At 34.1% G+C, this 24873-nt stretch overlaps 1 protein-coding gene and 1 long non-coding RNA gene across 9 annotated transcripts in view; both read right to left on the bottom strand.

The window, feature by feature from the left end:
• Positions 1-24873, bottom strand: part of FER (FER tyrosine kinase) — a 457469-nt gene that overhangs the window by 265643 nt on the left and 166953 nt on the right. The window contains exon 11 of one of the 8 annotated variants that reach the window (XM_082376342.1): positions 6451-20878. The exons of the other annotated variants lie outside the window; for them this stretch is intronic. Coding sequence (XP_082232468.1) covers positions 20864-20878 — 15 coding nt within the window. The 3' untranslated portion in view covers positions 6451-20863. Of the gene's footprint in view, positions 1-6450; positions 20879-24873 lie in introns of those variants that run through there. 8 annotated transcript variants of the gene reach the window in all.
• The window catches only part of LOC309622615, a 463955-nt gene that overhangs the window by 295115 nt on the left and 143967 nt on the right, over positions 1-24873 (bottom strand). The gene's annotated exons all lie outside the window — the stretch shown is intronic.

Raw genomic sequence — 24873 nt, 5'->3', positions numbered from 1 at the left:
AGAACTGTAAACTAATAAACAGGTCCTGTTTGAAGCCATTAAGTTTGTGGTGATTGGTAACACAGCATAGAAAACTAACGCAAGCCTTCTCAGCATTTGTGTCTTACTGATGGCTCCTTTCCTGAAATGCTTCTTTGTGTGACTCTCCTCTTTCCTCTCTCTTGTCCCTCCTTAGTCTCCACTGTGAGCCTTACTTGCTCTACCCACCTAGTTCCCCAAGCTTCTGGTCTTAGCCTTTTCCTCATACTGTACCATCTTCCTGTGTGATCACTCTCATTTTTTAACAAATGTTTGTTGAACAACTACAATGTTCCAGATGGTAATGCAGGCTCTAGGGAGCTATCAGTGAAAAAACAAACAGAAAAAAACTCCTGCTCCTGTGGGGTGTTCACTGATTCTACGATAACCAAGACAGCCTCGCCTCCTGTGTTCAGACTCAAATCGCCAGCTGTTTTTTAGGAAACTCAGTCTCAGAGAGGTGAGGTAACATGTCTAAAGTCCCTCATTCTGGACTTAATCTCAAATACATCTTATTCTTAAATATTCTGAAACTGTTTCCTCAACTGAAACCTCACTTCTTCACCCCCTTCACTCCTAGGTCTATTGCAACCGAAACTCCTTCCTCCCCCCTCCACAGAAACAATTCTCATTGAGCTCACTAAGGACCTCTTAAGTTGCCAAAATCACAGAAAGCTTTTCAGCCTTATCTATCCGTCCACTGCACTGTTTACTCCTTTGTTCTTGTATCTTTCAAATTACCCTACTTTCTTCTTTTTCTCTCACTCCCTCTTTAATTACACTGGACACTCCCAAGTCTTAATCTCCAGCTTCAGAAGGACATCCCAAACTGCCTGCTAATCATCTCTACAAGAAAGTTCAGGACACCTCAAATTTTAAACGTCCCAAACTCCAATCACTCGCTCCCATCTGCCTGCTCCTCCTGCTCTGGGCACTTCGTGAGCGGAGCCAGTATGACTTCAGTCACCTATGGTAGCCACCCTCCACTCCACCTATGTCTCTCCCTCTCACTCACTCATAGAGCCAGTAAATCACTCGTTCCTGCTCACTTAACACCCCCCCCCCCAAAATCATACTTGCTTTTTTTTTGCCTTAGATAGAAAAATCTATAATAATTTATAAAATATAAACTAACACTTGACCAAAATCTAAGTTAGATGGTAAAGTTTACATGAACTATCAGCCAACTGTGGAGTTCAAAACTTTTATGTTTGCAGTAAGTATTCTGTGCTTATTTCAAAGATGAATAATGGTACAGATTTGTGATTAAGTAGAGACCTATAATTTTAAAATAAGCAGTATTTTGCCTACCACTTTTTATAACCATTCTTAAAAAAAAATACATGGTTTACTACTGGGCTTAAAGTATTCTTAACCTTGAAACAAGGCCATATTCTGGAACAATTTTTTCATCAACAGGTCTTCTTACTTTATTGCTGTTCCCTTCATTCACAGAGAGCCCATCATCAGCAAGCCGTAAGAGTCGTCATTTCTCAAGCTCAATTCCATAAGATGCTCGTGTACCTTATTTCTGTTAACTTAAATACAAAGGAAAAGCTAACCTTTCATTGGGTGAAATAATGCAATAGATAAACCATGCAACCGAGGATTTCTGGAATTCTAGTAAACAGTAGCTCGAATGGTGTCTAGATTATACCTGGAAACATATAGTTATGACAGGAATTCACTTACAAGATTTAGCTTTATCTAATGAAGTATTTGCCCTTGGTTCCATAATCACTTAGAGTGAATTAGCAATAATACATTCTGCAATCTACTTTTGTGTGCTTTGTTAATTCAAGATTATTTTGGGTGGGGGGGGCAAAGAGAAGCTTTAAAGTAGCCAATGCTTTCTTGCTACCACAAACAAAACAAGAGACAGCAATTTTTACTGATTATTGCAGGATATACACCCCTATAATATTAGAAATTTAGAAATACTTTACCTGCTGTGATTGAGTAAAAAAGCTAAAAAATATTTCATGCCATTCCTCTTTCACCAGTTCCCTTAGGGCTACTAGAGTCTATATTTTGGGATGAATTTTCAACACATATCGAATGTTCTCAGATGTCTCTAGGTATGTTTCTTAATCAAAATAAAGTTTATATAATATTTTTTAAATACATAGAAAAGCATAACAAAAAGTAAACTATAAAGACCCCAGGGATTATTTGGCTAAATGACTAGATACAGAGTCTAAAGTATTCACCTATCATTCATCCTTTTGGTTTATTTTATAATTTTGACCATACTTTCTACCACTTCCACTCTCTCTCATCCTCTTAAGAAACAAGCAAAAACAGTTTTAATAGATGTATACTTTCAAGGCAGATGCCATATAAAAATTACATCATTGATAGCTAGAATAAATCATTTTTCAGAAATTAATTAGAAATTGAGCATATAAAGCAATAACCTAAAATTATAAAACTAGCCAGGACAATCTGAAGTATGTACAATTACCTTGTTTTCTCTTAACATATGTAAAATTTTCCCTTAAAATCCTGAAATCTTTGTTTTTGTCCTTATGAAAAAGATGTCCTACAATAAATCTCAAGAACTCACCAAATTAACTACTTTTATAAATACTGTTATCATATCACCAAACACTGAAATACTTTAAAACATCTTGCGACACTCTGTCAATCTGCAGAGGCAATTAAGTCTTCCTAAAAATTCAACCAGAAACTAGAGAGCTGGGGGGGAGGGAGAATACCATGCCTTCAAAATATAGATATTTATAAAAGCAAAATGTGATAACCAGATTTGTTAATATTAGAATCAGTAACATCTATTGAGGCATTAAAATTCTTCTACCTTAATAATCTTAATGCCACACAAGCTCCTGTGGAAGCAAGCACCTTCTAAAACATACAAACAAATAAATAATAACAGTGAAAATAGTAGTACTATTCCAAGTCACATTTTTCTATTTTCACTAAAATTTTACTTATTCCTTCAGTCAGAATTGCATTAAACTATATGTGGCAAAAAAGTGTCTAAAACTAACCTAACCAAATAAGGTTTTGTGTTTCTTATAAAACAGGAAAGTAAGCAGTCAAGAGCTGACGCCAGAAACTCAAGAGGAACAAGGGCCAAGGAGCTCTCTTCCATCTTTAAGAGAAATTCTCTTGACCTAAACTTGCTTACTAGCTACCATCCCTCGGTCAATACTATTTTTTGATTGATGAACATATAAACTAAGATTTTGGATGGATCTTCCACATGAATGCTAAAGTCATCCCAAATAGCTATGGGTAGAGAAACAGACAATGAACCAGAGAACGCATTCTTTGATAAATGAAGAGGAATGACCCAAAACATGAAAGAATTCAGCAATGAGAAGGAGTAAATGTAGTACAACCAAACCCCACAAGCCTTGATAACACAGAGGCTTTCACATCAAGTGAAGGAATACAAAAGGCAGTATTAAGGAACACTTCTCAACACTGAGTTATACTGGATATGAGAGGATGAATCCTCTCTTGAAAAGGAAGTTTGCTTACCAGAATAAGATTCCAGGGGGCATAGTAAAACATTTTTGAAAAGATGAGAGCTGTATGAGGATGCTTAAGGGAAGTGAAAATACAGTAAAGAATGAATCTGCCATATACAACACAGAATTAATATGACACACTAATTGACAGAGGGAGCAGATGGCTAGCGACAGCAACGTGGGGGGCAAAAGTTTAGCAGAAGAAGACAAACTAGGCCTGGATCTTTTACCAGAATCTGACTTTCTGGGTAAAAGGGAATGGCTCCTGCCTAAAATGAACACTTATGAGTCACTATGTATCTTACGGTGATAAGGATTCACTGGAAACATCATAAAATAATATCAGAGAGTAAGAACCAAAGAAGTCAGAACACCCTATGAAAGGAGGATAAATAGTGACTCCATAAGAATACAGAACCCTCCTTTAATCAATTCAGGTACAGAATCATCACATAAGCTAGTAGAGGTGGATCTGAATATGTGTGTGTGTGTGTGAGTGGGTATAGTAACATCTGACTAAGCAGACTGATGATAAATGTTTAAATGCTTAAAAGTATATTTATAGATTTATCATAAGTCTAAAAAATCTCATTGTATTTAGGCCAGCATTAGCTAATAACCGAAGATAAATTATCACAGTTATGGGTGGAAGTTCACAGGTATGAGAGTTCAGTAAGTATCTACTTAAAGACAGTGTGCATACCTATACTTAATGTCTACTTGAGGATGGTGCCTGATAGCCATCAACACAAAAACTCTTATTCTGTTTACTTTAGGATAGTGTAGGAATAATGCATGACAATGTAGAAATTTATATAATAGTTAAATAACAAAATTTTAACATTTTCCACTTTATTTTGAAAACATGCAGCAGAGCTGACACAAAAGAAAAAAGTAAAAATTAAGAGGATTAAAAACAATTTCAAGAACAGTAAATAAAGAGCATAAAGTTGTTTTGCAAAAACAATAAGAGATATACAAAAAATACAAATACAAATACAGAAAAATGTCAAATAAAGATCATAAAATATATCAGGAAATGAAGAGTGAAAAGGAAGCAGGACTTTATTTTAAAGCTATAGAAAATTAGAGTCGTATAAGTCACTAGCTAGCTACATGAGCCACTAATTATCTAGGGCTTCAGAGACACTGTTATATATAAAATGATAGATTAGACAAGATGACACCAATGGATTCTACATTCTCTAACATTTTTATGACTCCTTAAATCAAGATAACACAAAACGTACAAATATAAGGAATGATTCTTATACTTATGAATAGTACTTACCCAATGACTATAAGACACTAATATTTAGAACACCATAACTTAAATATTGAATTTAGTAACATTAAAACAAGAATTACATGTCTATTAAACTCTCTTCAAATATAAAAGAAAAAATATATGAAGCTACATAATCATCAAATGTTTTTTGACATTTACCATTCTTATTTGAAGGCCAGAACTTGTTTTTCCTAATGTAGTGAATCTAGAAGAATGACAGCCTAAAATATAGGGTCATTAATTAAGGGACTTGCTGGATATAGGCAATTAAATTTAAACTACAAAATAACATGCAAACATAATCCTTTACTAACAACAGATTTAAGATAGGACTCCATTCCTCTTATTTATAGAAATGATATGCTATGCACTAAAATACTAAGAAATTAGTGTGTTCCAGGTTTCTAATTAAACTGTAAGAATTGACTATAAAATTAGTACTAGCTATACAGTTATATATCATTGTGAAAAGCTTTATCAGGTATTATCACCGATTTTTTAATACCAATCAAGAAAAATATTATTTTCCTTTGCTGACAGAAATTGAAAATAAGAAGGTAAAATTGGGCTCACCAGGCAGGAAAGAAACTGAAATCAGGAAAAAAGAAATCTTAATACCATCACAGATTTCAAATTGAGCAATGATTCTCCTCAGATATCTAACAAAACTGCACTCTTTTCCCTTCCCATGTTTTGGAATAGTAGAAAGCACATATTTTTCTCAAATCTGAGAGGTGAATAAAGGAAACAAATAAAATAAAATGAAAACGGAAAACAAGCCACTTTCATTTTTTAACGGGCTTGCTTGGCATCTGAGTGACAGAATTCCTTCAAAAGAATTTTGTCTACTATCATATTCGGAAGTCAAGAAAAAATATTCTTCCCATTTATAAAGAAGCAGCATAAAACAGATGATCTGTTGGACTCTGAGATCATTTCTGGGCCCTGGCTGAAGTAGGTCTGAGACAGCCTTCCCCCTTACCTGTTCTCTTTTGACTTCTGATGTGGAAGAATAGGGAGCCTCAGAGCTGTACTTTAAAGTACAGGTTTTACAGGACTGGGAGTCAGAACTAGGATCCGGCCTACCCTCACAGTGGGAACATCTATTTTTCTTCTCCATCTCAAATCTCAACCAAGAGCTGGTGATAGTGGGCCCACAGAAGCCAATTTGTCCACAGACCTTCCTGTCTGAGCCAAAAGCAAGATAGAAAAGGCACAGATCTGGATCTCCCATTTGACGCTAACTCCCCCTGTTGGCATGGAAGTATACCAGTCAATTCTGGATGAAAGGAATTGACATATCCAACAAATGTTATTGGTTTATTGAGCAATAAAGAGGAAATCTTCATGCATTAAGTGAAGATCCATTACTTAAGAAATAAATCTATTTTGTAATTGATTTTTTGAATAAAATACCTTCCTATTCAACATGTAGAAGTCATCTGCTTCAGAAACCTGGATCTTGAGATCTCTGAGAACAGGCCAAACTTTCAAGCACTTCTTGAAAAAAATCCTTGCAAGGGTATGCTGGGACGAAGTGAGAGAGTGGCATTGACATCTACACACTACCAAATGTAAAATAGATAGCTAGTGGGAAGCAGCTGCATAGCACAGGGAGATCAGCTCGGTGCTTTGTGTCCACTTAGAGGGGTGGGATAGGGAGGGTGGGAGGAAGACGCAAGAGGGAGGGGATGTGGGGATATATGTATACGTATAGCTGATTCACTTTGATATACAGCAGCTACTAACAACAACAATGTAAAGCAATTATACTCCGATAAAGATGTTTAAAAAAAAAAAAACTTGCAAAAAGCTTTGCTAAAAAAGCCTTTCTTAATCCAGTGTTTTTTAATTAATTTTACTGAGGTATAGTTCTCCAATTCTTTATAATTCTTCTGATTCACAAAGAATCTAAATTACACACAAATGATCTTTAAGGTCTAAATAAAAATAAAAATTAAATATTTCCTGACAGGAATGTGTTGAGCTTAACAACATAAAAGGAGGTGAAAGGGCTGGAGAAGCAGTAGAGGGTTCGGGATACTTAAAGCATAAACGTTTAATTTGAAAATAGGGCTCCTATCTTGTTAATCTGTTCTATAATAGTTTGTTCATTGCTACATAAATCCTTGTTTTATTCATTCATTTTTTCGAAAAGAAGGTACTATGCAACCATACTAGATGCCAGATATCATATTCAGGTACTGTGCAGCACATTCTTTAAAATGGACCAAAGTTCAAGAAACATTTTTAAAACAAATAAGAAAAAATAGAAGAAGAGCAAGAGAGACCTACTATACAAAAGTCTTACTCAGTAAAACTTTCCTGGGTCACAATTCTGATATAAAATCTCTTCTTTTAAACCCTTTGCTTCCCTTTCCAATTCCATGCACTTTAAAAAAAACAAAATTAAGACTTACATCTTTGTATAATTTCCTCTATTTCTCTAGTTTAAATATATACATTTTGATTTTGTTGTTATAACAATCATTCATCTTTATATCATGTCCATCAGGGAAAAGCCCCATTTTATATTTTGAGAATAAGTTAATAAAATGTTACAACTAATAAATAATAATAGACAACATGGGGTAGGGAGCTCCTTATAAGCCAGGCATTGTTTAAAACATATTAGGTGGATTATCTCATTTAATCCCTCACAATAACCCTTATGAGAAAGGTTCTATCACAAGCCCTAGTTTACAGAAGAGAAAACTGAGGCACAGAAAGGTTAACTAACGTGCCCAAGGTCACACAGCCAATAAGCGGTTAACCCAGGATTCAAATCTAAGCAGCTCTGCTCCAAAAATCTATGCAATTAACTTATATTATGCTTCTTGGGCTAAAGCCCTGCTCCATCTCACCAAAAGTATTCTGTTGCCAAAATGGAGTCTCAAAGGATGCATTAGCAATTTATTAATTTTGTCTTTTTGCTATAGTTTGACACACTCAAGAAACAATGAGTTTTTATTCTCAATATTCTTTCCTTTGTTTCATTTTTTTCTCTAAACCATTTTAAACATATAATTTGTATTTTTACACCTACATAGATTTACTTATATTTTCCTACCTTTCCTTATTTCCTGTGTGGTTTTATTTATTTATAGTTTCAATAATCATTGAGCATTTACTAGATGCCTGGCATATGAATCCACAGGCTCATAAAATCATAAAACTTTAAATCTTGAAACAATCTTGGAGATAAAATAAATCAAAATTAATGTTCACAGTCAAGGAATATAAAATCTAGAGAAGCTAGATATCTTGCTTCTTGGTCCAGCCCAGAAAAAAAGCTAATTCGGGTATTTCTCCTGTGATCATCTGTACCCACTGGTTTTCTCTTCACAACTAGAAAAATATGATGTCATCTAGATACCCCACTAGGCAGTCTTTCAGGTCACTTATATAGATAATAAGTACAATGGATGTTGTATCAGTGTCTTAGGTCTTCTGTTAACAAAATACCACAAACTGCATGGCTTAAAGGAAAAGAAATCTGTCTTCTCACAGTTCTAGAGGCTATAAGTCTGAAATCAAGGTTTTGACAGGGTCATGCTTCCTCCAAAAACTCTAAGGAAGTATCCTTCCTTGTCTCTTATGGCTTCCGGTAGCCCCAGGCAATCCTTTGTTTATAGCAGCATAACTCCAATCTCTGCCTTGGCCTTCACATGGCTGTATTCCCTGTAGGTCAGTCTATCTTTTCTTCTAATAAGGACACCAGTCATATTAAATCAGAACCTGCCCTAATAACCTCATCTTAACTTAATTACATCTACAGACCCTATTTCCAATTAAGTAAGGTCATACTCACAGGTGCTGGATATTAGGATTTCAACATATCTTTTTGAGGAAACAATTCAACCCATAACAGATGGGATTATTAATTGCTAAGGTATCTTTATCTTTACAGTTTTCCAGTTAAATAAATACCTGTTTATTCCTACCCTCTGATTTCTGATTTTAAATCTTTTCTTGGGCCATGCTAAAAGCATACTTCCCACCCAATGGTGACTTAGTATTTAGCAATCTTTCGTAAAGAACATTGCCAAGTCTTTCCTAAAACCTAAGTAGATGATTTTTCTGTACCCTATTACCTTCATATAAAAGAACTCTAAGAACAATCAGGTATGATTTCTTCCTTAGAAAATATTCCCTTTCCCCTAGAAGGTTTTTTACTTAAATATTTGATGACTCTATTTGTTATTATGAATTCTAAGAACTTGCACAATATTCAAAAAATGTTTACTAAGCCTCCTCTATTTGCCAAGTACTGCTCAAGGCCAAGGAAATCATAGTAAACAAAATGAAAGTGCCTGTCTTCGTGGAGCTACAGTTTGGGGGGCTAGCAGGGATTATAGGGGAAGGAAATAGATACTAAAATCATACATATGTACATAATCAAATGCCATAATTAAATGAGTTAATAACATACAAATACACATATTAAAATATTTAATGCATAGAAACGCTTAAAAGAAACCTATCACATAGTAAATGTTAGCCAACAAAATTGTAGTAGTAGCAGCAAAGAACTAGAAGTAAGGGCTATGTAAGAAGTGGAAAAGGGCAATAGGATAATGATGGCAGGGAGTAGAGGGTTAATGAAAGAGCCTATTACAGCTAGAATAGTCAGAGAGATGTCTCAAAGGAATGACATTTGAGTTGAAATGATGAAAAGAAGGCAGTCAGGCATATGAAAAACTGGGGAAAAGAGTATTAAAGAGAGAGGAAACAGAAAGGCCCTGAGACGAGAAGCAGTTTGGCCTGCTCAAAGGACAATAAGATCAGAAAGGCTAGAGTGTGGAGTATGAGAAGGAGTGGGAGGCTATGCTGGGGAGAGCTAGGCAGGGACATGATCACGTAGTTTAAGCTCTGATAAGAAATTTTATTTTGATTACACAAGGATCCCACTGGAGGGTCATAAGCAGGAGATAACACAAGATCACACTGAGATCACTCAGTTACTACGTAGAAAATACAATGTAGGAAGGGCAAGGGAGCAGACAGGTAGTCTGGAAGAAGCAGTCAGGCTACAACTTACTGTTTTATTCTGATGATCACAGTGAAGATGCTGACAAGAGGTCAGATTTGGGATGTATTTTAGAGATAGCACCACGAGAACTTATGGATAGAGTGGATGTGAGATCTGTGAAAGAGTGAACACAAGGGTGATTCCCATGATTTTTGGCTTTAACAGCTGATTAAACGTGATACCATTTACTAAGAAGTGGAATACTGTGAGAGTGGCAGATTTGAGGGTTTTGACAAGTTAAATACGAGATTATCAATCCAATTCCTGAATGAAATAATCAAATTCTAAGTCACTCTTGTTAAATGAAGTTCACTTTAAGTATGTCTTCGTCATGCAAATGACTGTCATACGTTATATATAATACCAGAAACAACAAAGAATTTTAGGTGATCCGAATAACCAAAGCATTATTTTTACATATTCAAGAACCATGTGGCAGGTGATGACTTTTGGTAAGCATGCTAAAAATAGAAAGCCTTCACATATAAATTTCAAAACTGTATATGCATTTATTTAATTTTATTTTTAAAACATAAGATGAAAAATAGCTCAATTTCAGAAACTTGGTTTCTCTGACACTGAGCTCCACCTGCTGGTAGTTTCTTATCTTTAGGAATTTGTTATCTTTAGGTATTATACTATGAAAAAGAATTAAAATATGTTTAAGTGGAATATAGCCTCCAACATAAATACACTGAAAAATCACATTTAGGAGAAATCATGGTAACTTTTTCTTTCTTTATAGCTACCTTTTATTGAGTTTAGCTATATGCCAGGCACTGTGCTAAAACATTTTTACAAACATTATCTCATTAATTTTCAAAACAACTCTATGAGGTTTCTATGATTTGCTACATTTTACCAATAAGGATATTTACCTCAGAGAGGTTGTGTTGACTTTTCCTATGGTCATATCTTTAATAACACAGAGAGGGTCTGAACTAAGTTCTCTCTGACTATAAGTCTGTTGGCTTAGTAAACAGGCAACACTGCTTGGATAGAATTTAACCTATTGTGACAGAAAATTCTGAGTTTGAATCTGCCACTCTTATTCTGATCAAATTCCTTACTCTCTTCAAGTTTCAGAGTTCTCATCTGAAAGGTAGGAATCACTCCTTCCTTGCAGGGTTATTTGCCAGTAACAATAGTTTATGTCCAGCATACAGTCAGTTCCTTTCTTTTAGTAATTTTCCTTAAATGACATATTGGAGCAACCTAATGCATGAGGCTTTATATGGCCAGATGTAATGAATCAAATCCACTGTCTCTCAAAGAATAATCCTTTAGGAAATTTTAAATTTTGAATTGTAATAGATATTAAAAAATTTGTTTAGAAAAATCCTCCAAAATGGAACATTTCATATAATAGTGAGATTTTCAGCACTCTTTAACTACTTATCTTTAAAATCTACAGAGTAATTACATAAAGCCAACAAAAAAATCTACAAAGTTAAATTAAGAATAATCAACTAGAAAATAGTGAGACATCACAATTATCACAATTTATCATGAAAATTGCAAGCAAAAGTTGAAGTTTAACACTGACAATTTCCCTTTAATCATCAATAATGTTTTTTAATCCTAACAAGGGGCAAGCTTTGAATAATGTTATGGGAGTTACGTTTTCACAACATAACTAAATTATTTTACATATATAAAATATTTCCAATAATTTAAAATATAGGTCTTCAACAATTTTTAAAAATCAGCTAATTTACTAGTAAATCCTTCTAATCTTACAGATCCACCTGCAAACAAGTATAAAATATCTGCAGTTGAAAACTTTTCCCAGGGAAAATAATGATCCACTGCATAACCTAACTGCAGCTGAGAAAAATGGTACTAAGAGAGAATCATTAGAATCACATCCAAGTTCATTAATTATTCTAAATCTAGAGTATATTCTTGGATGAACTCCGTTTACATACAGCTGCATTCTTAGACCTCCATGGACTGATTTTGGTGTTATGGCCTCCACTTCCACTGAGGGATTCTAGATTCTGAAAGAGATGGCCTTATGAATCTTCTTCCAGCAGAGGCTGTAGTGATATTGTCAAGGGCACTGTCACTGCAAAAGTCAATGTCAAAGCCTCCAGTAAGAAATTCTATTAGAGATAAATACAATGAAAAGCTTTGCTTCCCCTGCAATGTGACATGCCTTCTTTTATTTAACAGTAACTATTACATGACTTTATCGTCCCTTTCATTTTGGCCTTTGGGAAGCTTAGACACAAAATAATAGCTCTGCTGTAGTAACTATCCAAGCTATGACCTACATAGCTTTTCCTCCAGTCTTGATATCCTGTTACAACCTCTATTTTTCCTGGTGCTGATTTTATTTTTTTATTTGTATTTTGTCATCATTAGCTACCTCAAATACTCTGAGGACTAAGGCAGGAAATGAATGAATGACACAAGTATATAAACTAGCAAAGATGAAATCTATACAAAAAGCCTTGCAATGTGAAGATCACAAATTCCCAGAGATAACAGTCTTTTCGCTGAACAATTTAAAACAAACCTGATTATCTCATATTGGTGACATCATGCTCTCTGCAATCTTCAGACCCCTAGACATGGTCATTCTACTAGGCTGCCTTTCTTAGAAGTGATACAGCTGAAGCTTAAAGCATCAGCTCTTTTTCACTTCCTGTCAATCAGCTGAAGAACTCTATGGAAAAATAGGAGAACACAGGAAGGTTTCCTGTGTTCTTTGGTTTTTAACATCCTAATCCCAAATCACATTGTACATCCACAGAGCAAGAAGTCAAGCTGTCTCTGACTTTCTGACTTTGGGAGACAGGAAAGAGGCAACATCCCTAAAAATCATCCAAGAAGCCTATAAGAATGGCAGACGAAAATTAAATTAGGCTTTCAAATTCCTATGGAAAACAACAGATCAGCGTCTTTTCATGGTATGGCCAGTCCATGTTTGTTTTACTGCTCACATACCAAATATCTTTAGTATCTGCACAAATTATTCCATCATTTTAAAAGCATGGTCTATCTTTCAAAATAGAAATAATTATCATCTACTTCCCCAGCACAATTTTCAAAATATAATAAGCGATCACTAAATTAAAGTGAGACCTCTAAATTGTATGCTGTCATCAAATGCTAGAAAGTACAAAGACACTTTCTCTTGGTGAGTTAAATAACCAGTGAAAAGTCAGAATCAACATGCTTGCACTACCCAGTTTTGGGGTAACTGACACTCTCTTAGCTCCCCAAGCTCCTGATTTGAGGTACATATTATTATCTTACAATGCTTAATAAGCTTTCACAAGAGTCATTCAGAATTTAAAAGAGTTCTTTAAGAAAAACTCCTTTGCCTAATAGTTCTCAAACTTTTTTCAACCCCAAGAGACCTGAAGGATGCAACACTTTCGCAGCATGCATTATAGTTAACTATGGCTTGTTAGCAAAAGAGAAAGGTAGGGAGAAATGTAGTCCATGGAGGAAACATAATATGGGAAGGAAGAGGGTGAAGGAAGAGGGTGACAGAGAGACAGAAGTATGGCCTGTGTAGTTTAAAAAGCCCCTCCTCATCCCAAGTAATTCTGAAAGGACAGCCATGAACAGCCCAACACACAGACCCAAACTAACACACACACACACACGCACACACACACACACACAGTGGAACATGCCTTCATTTTGGTCCCGCACTTAGAGCAAATTTTTTTTTCTGAAATTCTTAATTGAAGTACAAGATACATTCAGCAAAGTGTACAAATCAAAAGTGTACAGTTTATGAATTTTCAGACTGAAAAGATCCCGGTAACTAGAACACGGATCAAAATACAAGTCATTTCCACACTCCAGAAGTCCACGGTGTGCCCCTTTCAGTCCTTCCCTCATCTCACCAAGGGTAATCCCTATCCTAACTTTCAATATATCATAGATTACTTTTGCCTCTTTTTGAACTCTATATAAGTGGAATCACAGATTATGTAACGTCTGGTATCTTTCACTCAACATGATGTTTGTAAGTTTCATCCATACTGCTGTATATAGCTGTAATTTGTTCATTCTTATAACTGCAGACAATTTCACTGGGTACATATTCCACAGTTTATCTATTCCACTGTTGATTGACATTTGGCAGTTTCCAGTTTCAGTCTATTATAAATAGTGCTCCTGTGTATATTCTTATACATGTCTTTTGGGGAACATATGTATTCATTTATGGGTCACAGGGTGTGCCCATATCCTTTAGTAGATATTGCCAAATAATTTTCCTAAAGTGGTTGTGGTGGTGAAGATGTTTTTGAGGACACAGTGCATCCTGACCCCACTTAAACAACACAGCATACTGAGTTTCTGATTTTGCCTACCTATAAGTGATGAATATGCTAGCTAAAGCTATTTCTCTGTATCCTTTCCTTTCTATCAGTGTTATAAGGAATTTATTACTTTCTAGAACATATTCTAGAGTAATTTACCCCTCTACATTAACTGAGTAGGTGTTTTGTTTTGTTTGGTGCTTATATGCCAAGGAATATGTAGAAAAGAAGTCAAACATTTGACTGGAATCTAAACACTGATGATTTCATCTCTACAAGCACGTTGAAGAAAAATTTATTGAGCACCTACTCTTTGCCAGGTACTGTCTTAAGCACCAGAAGCTTTATATAGAATTTAAGAGATGAGGTACTTATAATAATAGCATAAATGAAGCCAGGGCATTTTCATTCTCAATGCTATCATCTACTGGCCTCTCAGACACTCTCCTTTATTTACTGAGATATTTGCAAGTGGCTTATAATTATTTTCTTTCCAGTGCATGACTCTTATACCCAAGGCCTCAAAGTTCCTTTGGATGTCTTCATCTCCAACAATGCTCATTTATGCTTAACTTCAGCATTGCATTCTACTATTCATAACTTGGAGCCTACCAGTCAAAATTGCTTCACATGTGAAATTTCAGATCACACTTAATAGCTTCATATAAGCCTCTTAACTACCTTACTCCAACTATACTTGTTCTTAAACTAGATGAATAGTCAGTCCCTGGACTACTCCAAGATTTTTATCCCAGTCCTTCACCCCTTATATACGTCTTTCTTTTTTTGCTTTTCTTCCATAGGGACATGCCTGGTAGTTATGACAAGCATCCATTCTGATTGGTCAGAGTCCAAGGTAGGGGCCAGACAATATAAGGAAAGCCTTTTATGCAGGCCATTCAGAAAAAGTACTATTTAGCCTAAAAGTTATAAGTAGCCATTCTTGTGGGGGTCAATATAACCAGACTTGTCCTGATCTGAAATTTTAAAAGGTTACTTTGGCTGGAGCATAGCAAACAGGTGGAAAGGAGGCCACTGTGGATGGTAACAGACAAGTTAAAAATCTCATTTTCTAATTGCTTTTCTTAATGATTATTTTCGTTACTAGTGAGGCTGAAAATTCTTTCTTATCTTTATTAAGGCTTATATATCCTTTATTATAAATTTCTTATGTTCTTTGTCCATTTTTAATTGACGCATTCCTTCTTTATAAACCAGCTTGGATGATTTACTTACATATTTTAAAACATTAATCCTTGTCATATTTGCATCACATATTATTCCCAATTTTTATTCTGCAATTTAATTCTTTGTTTTCTGACACAGGAAAATGTTCACTTATATTTTCTTTAGTCGTTTTGTGGCTTTATTTTTTTATATTTGAGTAATACATCTGAAATTTATTTTTTATGTGGCATGAGCTTAAGACCTAAAATGATATAAACTGAATAATCTTTTAATCTTTTGTTTTCCTTAAAATAGCCTTATACTCATATTAAGAACATATATAGGCTTCTTTGGACTAGTATTCTATTAATCTATCTGTATATTCTTGTTTCCTAACTATGCTGTTTTAATAATGTACTTCTAGTTGTTCAAATGTTATGTTTCTAACACCAGTATGATAGCATTCATTCAAATTTCAAAATGAAGGCAGATAAAAGGATCTGAGTTTGTTTATATTCTCTTGTAGGCCCTTGTAACATCTAACACATAGTTAAATACACAGTAGAAGTATAAATGATTTCTTTCTGATTGAGTTATTTCTCCTTCCAAGGATTCAATGATTTTTAAGCAATTTTGAGAACTTATCTGGAAGAATTAGCCTCTACTCTAAAAGATCTCTAGATACATTCTGACAGAGAAAATCTTTCCTTAGTCCGAGATCTTATCATTTGTCTGGGATTTTCAAACTAAACCAATGATTTTAAAACTTAACAGTTGAGTCTTAATCTTTTAAATATTAATACTGAGAAATAATTTTCTTCAGAACACTATAATAAAAGAGAAAATTTATTAGGACTTAAAATTCTTTCATTAAGTACCAAATGAAGCAATAAATCATAATATTCACATATTCTCTTTATTAAACCTTTCAATTAAATTAAAGAAATTGATATGTCATAAAAATAACTTTCAAAATTTACGACAAAAGACTTTAGAGATAAAAATATATGAATCCTTCACTACATGAAAGGCCAACTGTCTACTTTCAATTCAAGTCAAAAGATAACATACTCACACATAAATTTTAAGACAAATACTATTCAATTTAATAGAGGAATTAGCAAATAAATTGCAGAGGCTGAAATACTTTTCTTAGGTTGAAGAAAATTAGATAATTTTTAAATTTTTAAAAGAATGTCCTGAACACGTTATGCAATGGTTTATATGCCAAGTAGTTGCTTTTTATTGATTTATTTTTAATGGGTACGCAAAAACAAAACTATATTATGGGAGAAAAGGAAGAACTGTATTCATTATCAATAGAAATTTTTAGCAATTTTATTATTCACAATTATTATGACAAATTAGACATGTATGTAAAAATCTTTTTTCTCTTCAGATGATTAGATCTCTCCCCTGTCTTTTCAAATAATGTATCTGCATTAAACTACAATAAAAAAGTCCAAAGGTTTTTTTAACTTTTAATTAACATAGAATGAATGTCAGTTAATACTATGTCTATCAGTTAACAGTTAATCCAAAAAAAAAAAAAAACACAAAAAGAAAATCTAATTGGTGTGTGAATAATAATGAAATTGTTGTTAAATTAAAATTTGTATTACATTTAACGTTTTTTGTGTGAATTTGCATAAGTCACTTAACTTCTCTGCTCTCATTTTTTATGTTTATCTTGAGTGGTGTTCCAGTATTCCTAATTTCCTTGGACATGTAGATTTGGGGATCATCAGTTGATGTTTAAGTCATGACAGAAGGAAAAAAGCCCACAGATAACATGAACACAAAGAAAAGAAAAGGATTGAAAGCCAAGGGCTGAAGGCTAAAGCCTGAGGAATATTAATGATCAATTTCATCACAGCACTTAACTCCGATGTTTTCTTGTTAATCAATTATTTATTGCAACTTCCTGCCTGCTGAATGTAGATTTTTGAGTACAGAGACTCTCTTTCACTCCAGGATGTCTCCATCCATGGCACACAATAGATATTCATAGAAGTTGGTTAATTGTGTTTAATAAGAAGGCAGAGGAAGGAAGAGGAGAAATGGGGACAAAGGTGCAAGAGACAGAAGAAAGGAGGAAAAAGAGAAATGGAGAGGAGAGGGAAAAGAAAGGGGACAAAAACCAAATGTGTACTAAGCACCTTCCTATGTCTGGGCTCTATAATGTGCCTTTGCCTTTGCATCACTCATTTAGTCCTAATAACAATCCTCTGAGGTGCATATTACTAACCACATTTTACAGATGAAGAAACTGAGGTTTAGCGGGGTAAAAATTTACTTAAAGGTAATGAAACTCATGACAATTTGACTCAAGTTTCCACATTTTCTCCACCCTGCCCTGCTGGTAAAAAGAGAGCCTTTAAATAATACTGAGAGAAGGGAATCAATGAGGTATAAAGAAAAACTAGTTTCAACTGACAGAATGAATAAATAATGGTATGGCATAAATTGACAACAAAGAGAGTTATTTTTAAAAGGCAATATAAGTATTAAAAGCTGTTAATTGAATTTTCCATAATTGCAAACTTAAAAGAAAAATGTTATTTTAGGAATGAATAATTATAAAATATAATGCCATTTAGGAATTTTTTTTTCACTCAAACTAAAAGAAAACTGTCATTAAAAAATGTGATTATGAGTTACATTTTTATAAAAATTGCTTTGTGCAAAATTTTAAACACAAACTTTAATAGTGTAGTAGAAGAAAAAAATGAGCTTACAGTAAACTAATAACACTAAAAATTTTCTTTAAAAAATTAGCTGGTCAATCCTATTGATGCCAGCAATATATAAGTAAAATTAATTACATGATACTTTGTTTAAAAAATACTTTGTAATCTATTATGGCTAAAGAACACAATACAGTCGGCCCTCCACATCTGCAGGTTCTACATCCAGAGATCCAACCAACCATGGATCTGAAATATTTGGAAAAAAAAATTCCAGAAAGCTCCAAAAAGTAAAAGTTGAATTTGCCCTGTGCAGGCAACTATTTACATAGCATTTACATTGTATTTACAACTATTTACGTACCATTTACATTGTATTAGGTATTACAAGTAATCTACAGATGATTTAAAGTATCATCATGTGTGTAGGTAATATGCAAATACCATACCATTTTACTGCAGGGGCTCCTGGAACCGATCCCCCTTGGATACCCAAGAAAGTCTGTACTTCAAATACAGAGTAGATCCCAAACATGCTTATCTATCATCTAAAAATTAACAGGATACATTTTTAAAAGAAAATACTCATGCTTAATGAAAAATAATATCAAGACTAAGGAATAAAGACTAGCAGAAAATAAGCATTTACATTAAATCATCATTTCTGTGATAATTATCATCTACATAAAAGACAATGGTAGTTTACTAAGTTGCAGGCACTGTTCTACACGCTTTAAATGTGTAAACTTAACTATTCCTTACAACAAACCCAAGAGTAAGTAAAACTGTAATTCCTGATTTACACATTGGGAAATGAGGGCAGGAAAAGTCCTGAAACTTGCCTAACACTTCCTAAGTGGTAGAGCATGGATACAAATCCAAGCAGTCTGGCTCTGCAGCTGGAGCTCTCTCTAGAGTGACGACTCTATTGCAGTAACTCAGTCATTATCTCTGTAACTACTGGAGACTTTGTCACTCTGTTAGAATACCACTGCCACAATTATTTATAAAATGAGAAATATTTGATAGAAGCTAACATCAACATTTAACCCATTTTTTAAAAAAACTGAATGGCATCAATTATAACCTATAAACAGATATTTTGAAATTCTGTACCTATTCGGTCCCTCTGTAAACATCTGTTGAGTGTATATCTACGTACTGCTAGGCACCTAAATTTTTTCTAATATTTTAATACATGGATATATATAAGTCAAAATGCAGCCAACTTTCAAATTAATTGTTAAATCAATTACTTTTGCTCCATCTACCCCCACCAAACCTATGGTAGGGTCTAAATCTATTTTATCTTTGACCCACCCTTCCCACAAAACCCCGGTACAAAATATTCATGTAGTAATGATTAAACACTTGTTTAATCTCAAATGACTGACTAAATCTGAGTTATTAATCTTTTAATTTGCATTAATCATAGCAATATTTAATTCTTGCCTAACTTTACTTTGTTCTTTTATTATATCCTTTTAGAGCTAGCTAACCCCTGGCTAGTTAGTTTGTGCTAAGATATTAAGAAATCCATAATTAAAAAGACAAATTAGGAATATATATATGTATACATATATATACATATACATGAAAATGAAAGGTAGCTTTTTCATTTGGTTTGTAGTATATTACATGCATATATGTGTGCGTGTGTTTGTGTATAAAAATGAAAAAGTTACCTTTCATTTACCATATACTTGATTTGGCTTATTTACTCACTGAATATGCATATAAATATGAGCAGAGATAGTTAAAATATAAGTTAAAAACAGCTTAAAATTTTGTTTTCTTTCCCCCTGATACTGAAGATACAGTGGCCTAATGCAAAAAAGTCTCTGGCATCATCCATTAACTAGTCTGTGATGTGAAATGACTTCATTTGTATGAACCAAAGAAAAATGAATATTTAAAGGAATCTTTTTTAATTGAATATAATTGACATACAACATTATATTAGTTTCAGACACATAATATAATGATTTGATATTTGTATATACTGAGAAATGATTTCCACAACATGTCTAGTTAACATTCATCACCACACATAGTTATAAAAATTCTTTTCTTCTGATGAGAACTTTTAAGATCTACTCTCTTAGCAACTTTCAAATATATAATAGAGTAGTATTAACTATTATCACCATGCTGTATATTACATCCTCCTCATTTTATTTTATAACTGGAAGTTTGTACCTTTTGACCACCTTCACCCATTTCACCCATTCCCCATCCCTACTTCCGGCAATGAAACACAGTCTGTTCTCTGTAACTATGAGTTGTTTTTTGTTTTGTTTTGTTTTGTTTTGTTTAAGATTCTACATATAAGTGAGATCATACAGTAATTGTCTTTCTCTGTCTGACTTATTTCACTTAGCAAAATGCCCTCAGGGCCCATTCATGTTGTCACAAATGGCAAGATTTCGTGTGTGTGTGTGTGTGTGTGTGTGTGTGTGTGTGTGTGTGTGTGTAAACATATATATGAGATAGATATATATATATATCTCACATCTTTATCCATTCATCTATTGATGGACACTTAGGTTGTTTCCATATCTTGGCTATTGTAAATAATGCCGCTAGGAACATGGGGGTGCAGATATCTTTTCGAGTTAGTGTTTTCATTTCCTTTGGATAAATAAACAGAAGTGGAATTGCTGGATTGTACAGTAGTTCTATTTTCAATTTTTTGAGGAACCTCCATACTGTTCTCCATAGTGGCTGCACCAATTTACATTCCCACCAACAGTGCAAGAGGGTTCCCTTTTGTCCACATCCTCGCCAACACTTGTTATTCGTTGTCTTTTTGATAATGGCCATTCTGACCAGTGTAAGGTAATATTTCATTGTGGCTTTGATTGGCATTTCCTTGATGATTAGCAATGTTAAGGAATCTTGACCTGAATCATTTAGAAAAATCAACATGTTTTTTATAATGTAATCATTATCACCTCCTAACTTCGTTTTATAAATTAGAAATTTATGCATCAAATAAACATAAAGCCTATACCTCTAAATACACTTTACATATCAGATCTACAGGAGAATTTATTAATTTAATGGTCTAGAAAGCCACTGAAAGTTCAGCATGATAAAATTCTTGTCACAGGAAAGCTGGAAGCAAGAATTTATTAATCTATAAAACTGAAATATTAATGTCGATATTAATGTAGTAATTAATATCCATAACTGACATTGTTCTCAGGTTAAGAAACCTTTAAATTACTTTGAGAGTAAAATCTAAACCTATATAAACTGCACAAAACCTTCCAAAATGTATCTTACATATAATCTCTATTTATACACATAGTAAAATTATAGGATTTCACCAGCTGTCTTTATAATAACAAACAATTGTAAACAATGTAAATATGTCACTTCTTTGCTCAGAGTCTTATTTCTCTAAGAGTTAGCATCAAAGTCCTTACAATGGTCTGCGTGACTATGCGATCTAAATGCTCACTACTTCTCTGACCCCATCTCCTACTACTCTGGCTCACTCTGTTCCAGCCACACTGGCTTCCTTGTTGTTCCAACACAAGAACCAGACTCCTGCATCAGTGCCTCCCAACTGCTTTTCCCACTGCTTGGAATATTCTCACCCCAGGCAATCTCATCATTTGCTCCCTTAGTTCTTTCAGATCTCTGTATAAATCACTTTATCAGTAAGCCTTATTTGACCACCATATATATGAAAACCCCTCCCAGCACCCTTTTTCTCCCTGCTTGTTTTATTTTTCTCCAAAGAACTTACCACCTGACATATATATGTATGTAGGTGTGTGTGTGTGTGTGTGTGTGTGTGTATGATTGTTTATTGTCTGTCTCCTCCAATTAGAGTGAAAGGTCCATGAGGACAAAAAAAAAAATGTTTATTTTGTTCACTACTGTATCCCCAGAACTTAAAATGGCACCTGACGCCTGACATTCAATAAATATCTGTTTGTTGAACAAAAAAATGAAAAAAAAAGTAACTGTATACTCACTGTTACAAAATGATACTTAAAATATATTAAGTAAAAATTAAGGTACAGAACAGTATTGTATGTTTTACCATTTGTGTCAAAAGAGCAGGAAGCATATAATATAAATTTATGTTTATATTTGCATACAATGCTTCTGGAAGGTTACCTCTGAGGTAGGGAACTAGGGACTAAGGAAAGGATACTTAGGCACCTGTGCACGTATATGTACTACATATTCAGAGAAATTAATTAAGGTTTTGCCTTCATAAATAAGAAATATTACAAAAGATAATCCTACAGAAAAATCTACAATTCATACTTAAGAACTCAGTAAGTATCTACAAATTAATTTACATGTGAACTAAGTTACATTATTAGAAAAAAGTAAAATAGAATCTTTTTGTAACAGTATTTCTTAATATATAAAATACTCAACATAATCTCATTTCAGTGTCACAGAAATCCTGTCAGGCAAGGTGGGTACACATTCATTTCCTCCTTTTATGGAAAAGAAAACTCAGAAAGGTTAAGTAACCTGACGATAGTTACACAGCAGAGACAAAGCTCAATTCAGGTCTCCTGATTCTTAGTCTGGTACTCTTCTCAGTGTATTTGATAGTAAGGCTTGGAATAACATTTACCTTATGTATTTAAAGAAAGAAAATATACCTGATGATGAAAACAGATAAAGCTTCAATGATGCTGTCAATATATCTCAATTGATATCATTCCAATTTAGTGACTAACTATAAAATTGAAAATATATTGAACATTATGGTAAAATGAATTACTATCAAATCATAATACAGACAATATTTAGTCAACAAACCAGATATTTTGTTGGTTGAAAATGTAACAAAACAGGATTTTATTGATAGTGCTGCTCAATTAAGCAGAACTCAATAAAATATGCAGAGAAGATAAATATATGTTGTGTATTAGTCTAGTAAAAGGGCTTAAAAATGTGCAATTTCAGAAACATCAAAGTAAAGGCAATTATCTTATAGGATAGCTAAACATATTTAAAAATTAGGAACTCATTCCATGGTGCCAGATATATTTGACATACAACAGAGATTCTTTCAACAAAAATTATTTGGCCTAAAGCACATGCTGTTAAAAGGAAAATAACTAGATTACTCTGGAGTAAAAAGGAAGTTCAATTCCTCAATTCAACAGACACTGGTTGAAAACTTATGTTCTTACAACTGGATAGCTAAAAACAAACGTGATATTTTTGAATAAATTAAGAGAGAGAGAGAGAGTAAAGTCAGACAATGTTTAGTCAGGGACTAGAAAATCTTGGTATTTCCATCATTATCCAGATAGGGCAGCCAACAAAGAGTTTAGCCTTCTAATTTGCCCCAGAAGGCAGATTCTTCTGCCTGCAGAACTAGAAGTGAAGAATAAAATAAAATAATCCTTGGGTCTATAGTCCATTTAAACAACTCAAATGTCTTCAGCATTAACAGCACATTTAAGTGTCAATAACTCAAATGGATAAGAAAGGCTCTGTCTTCTAATTCATCATTTCCCAAAGTACAGTTTCCATTGCACAGTGGTCCCTTCAGGACACTCTTTGAAAAGGGATTGGAACAGTATTTCCAGAGACACTGCATTCCGTGCTACAGTTCTCCTCTTGGGAATTTGATACAAAAAGTTTAGAAAATTCCTGCAGTCAATACAACTGTTTCTTTTGCCTTAACCGGGTATGTCCGAAATTCTAGAACTCATTTTTCCTTGGAACATTTTTCGAGGACACCAAATTCTCTTGATTTTCTACTACCTCACTGGTCATTCCTTCTTAATCTCTTCCTGATTCCTCCTTGTCTAGACCTAACTTGCAGTGCCCCAGAGTTCAGTCCTTGTTTCTCTTTTCTTCTCTATCCTCTCTCACTTGGTGACATTCTATAGTCAAATAATTTTAAATGCCATTTGATGCCTACAACTCTCAAATTTATATCTCCAGTCCAAACCATCCTCTGGAACTACCAAATTTCTACACTGATGGGGTTTCTTTCTTTCTTTCCTTCCTTCCTTCCTTTCTTTTCTTTTCTTTCTTTCCTTCTTTCCTTCTTTTCTTTCTCTCTTTCTTTCTTTCCTTTCTTTCTCTTTCTTTTCTTTCTTTCTTTTTCTTTCTTTCTTTCTTTCCTTCCTTCCTTTCTTTCCTTCCTTCCTTTCTTTCCTTCCTTCCTTCCTTCCTTCCTTCCTTCCTTCCTTCCTTTCCTCCCTCCCTCCCTCCCTCTCTTTCTTTCTTTTTTGGAAAAACAAGCTGAAATCTTGCTCTTCCTCATCAAAACTGCTCTATGTGTACTCTTTCCATGCACTTGAAACAAATTCTATTCCTCTAGTGCTCCTGCGCAAAACCTTAAAGTTGTCCTTGACTCCTCTCTCTCATACCCCACATTTAATCCACAGGAAATCTCATGGGCTCAACCTTCAAAACATATCCAGAAGCTAAACACTTCCTGTTAGTTCCTGTGATACCATCCTTGCTCAAACTGTCATCTTCTATCACCTGGGTTGCTGTAACAACCTCAATCTTCCATTCTTATTAACCTTAAGCATATTATCAACACAGTGATCCATTTAATTCAAAAGTCAGAGCATGTCAATCTTCTGTTATAACCTCCCAACCCAATGGCTCCCTATTTCATTCAGAGAAAAGCCATAACCCTTAATTATGTTCCACAGGTCCTGAGATCTGTTTTCCATTACTTCTCTAATCTCATTCGCTATACTCTCACCTTCCACTCTACTCAGAGCTCCTTACTGTACCTTAGAGAGTCCAGACCTGCCCCTGCCTTATAGTCTTTGCAATAAATACACCCTCTGACTAGAATGCTCTTTCCCCAGAAATTAAGTGGTTTACTAGCTCCCCAGTTCAAGATTTTGTTCAAACGTCACTTTCTTGTGTAAAAATTGATAAG

The sequence above is a fragment of the Balaenoptera borealis genome (assembly GCF_965194805.1).
Source record: "Balaenoptera borealis genome assembly, chromosome: 2".
NCBI lineage: Eukaryota > Metazoa > Chordata > Mammalia > Artiodactyla > Balaenopteridae > Balaenoptera > Balaenoptera borealis.
Note: the sequence above shows the minus strand (reverse complement) of the source record. Positions and strands in the feature narration are given on the sequence as shown.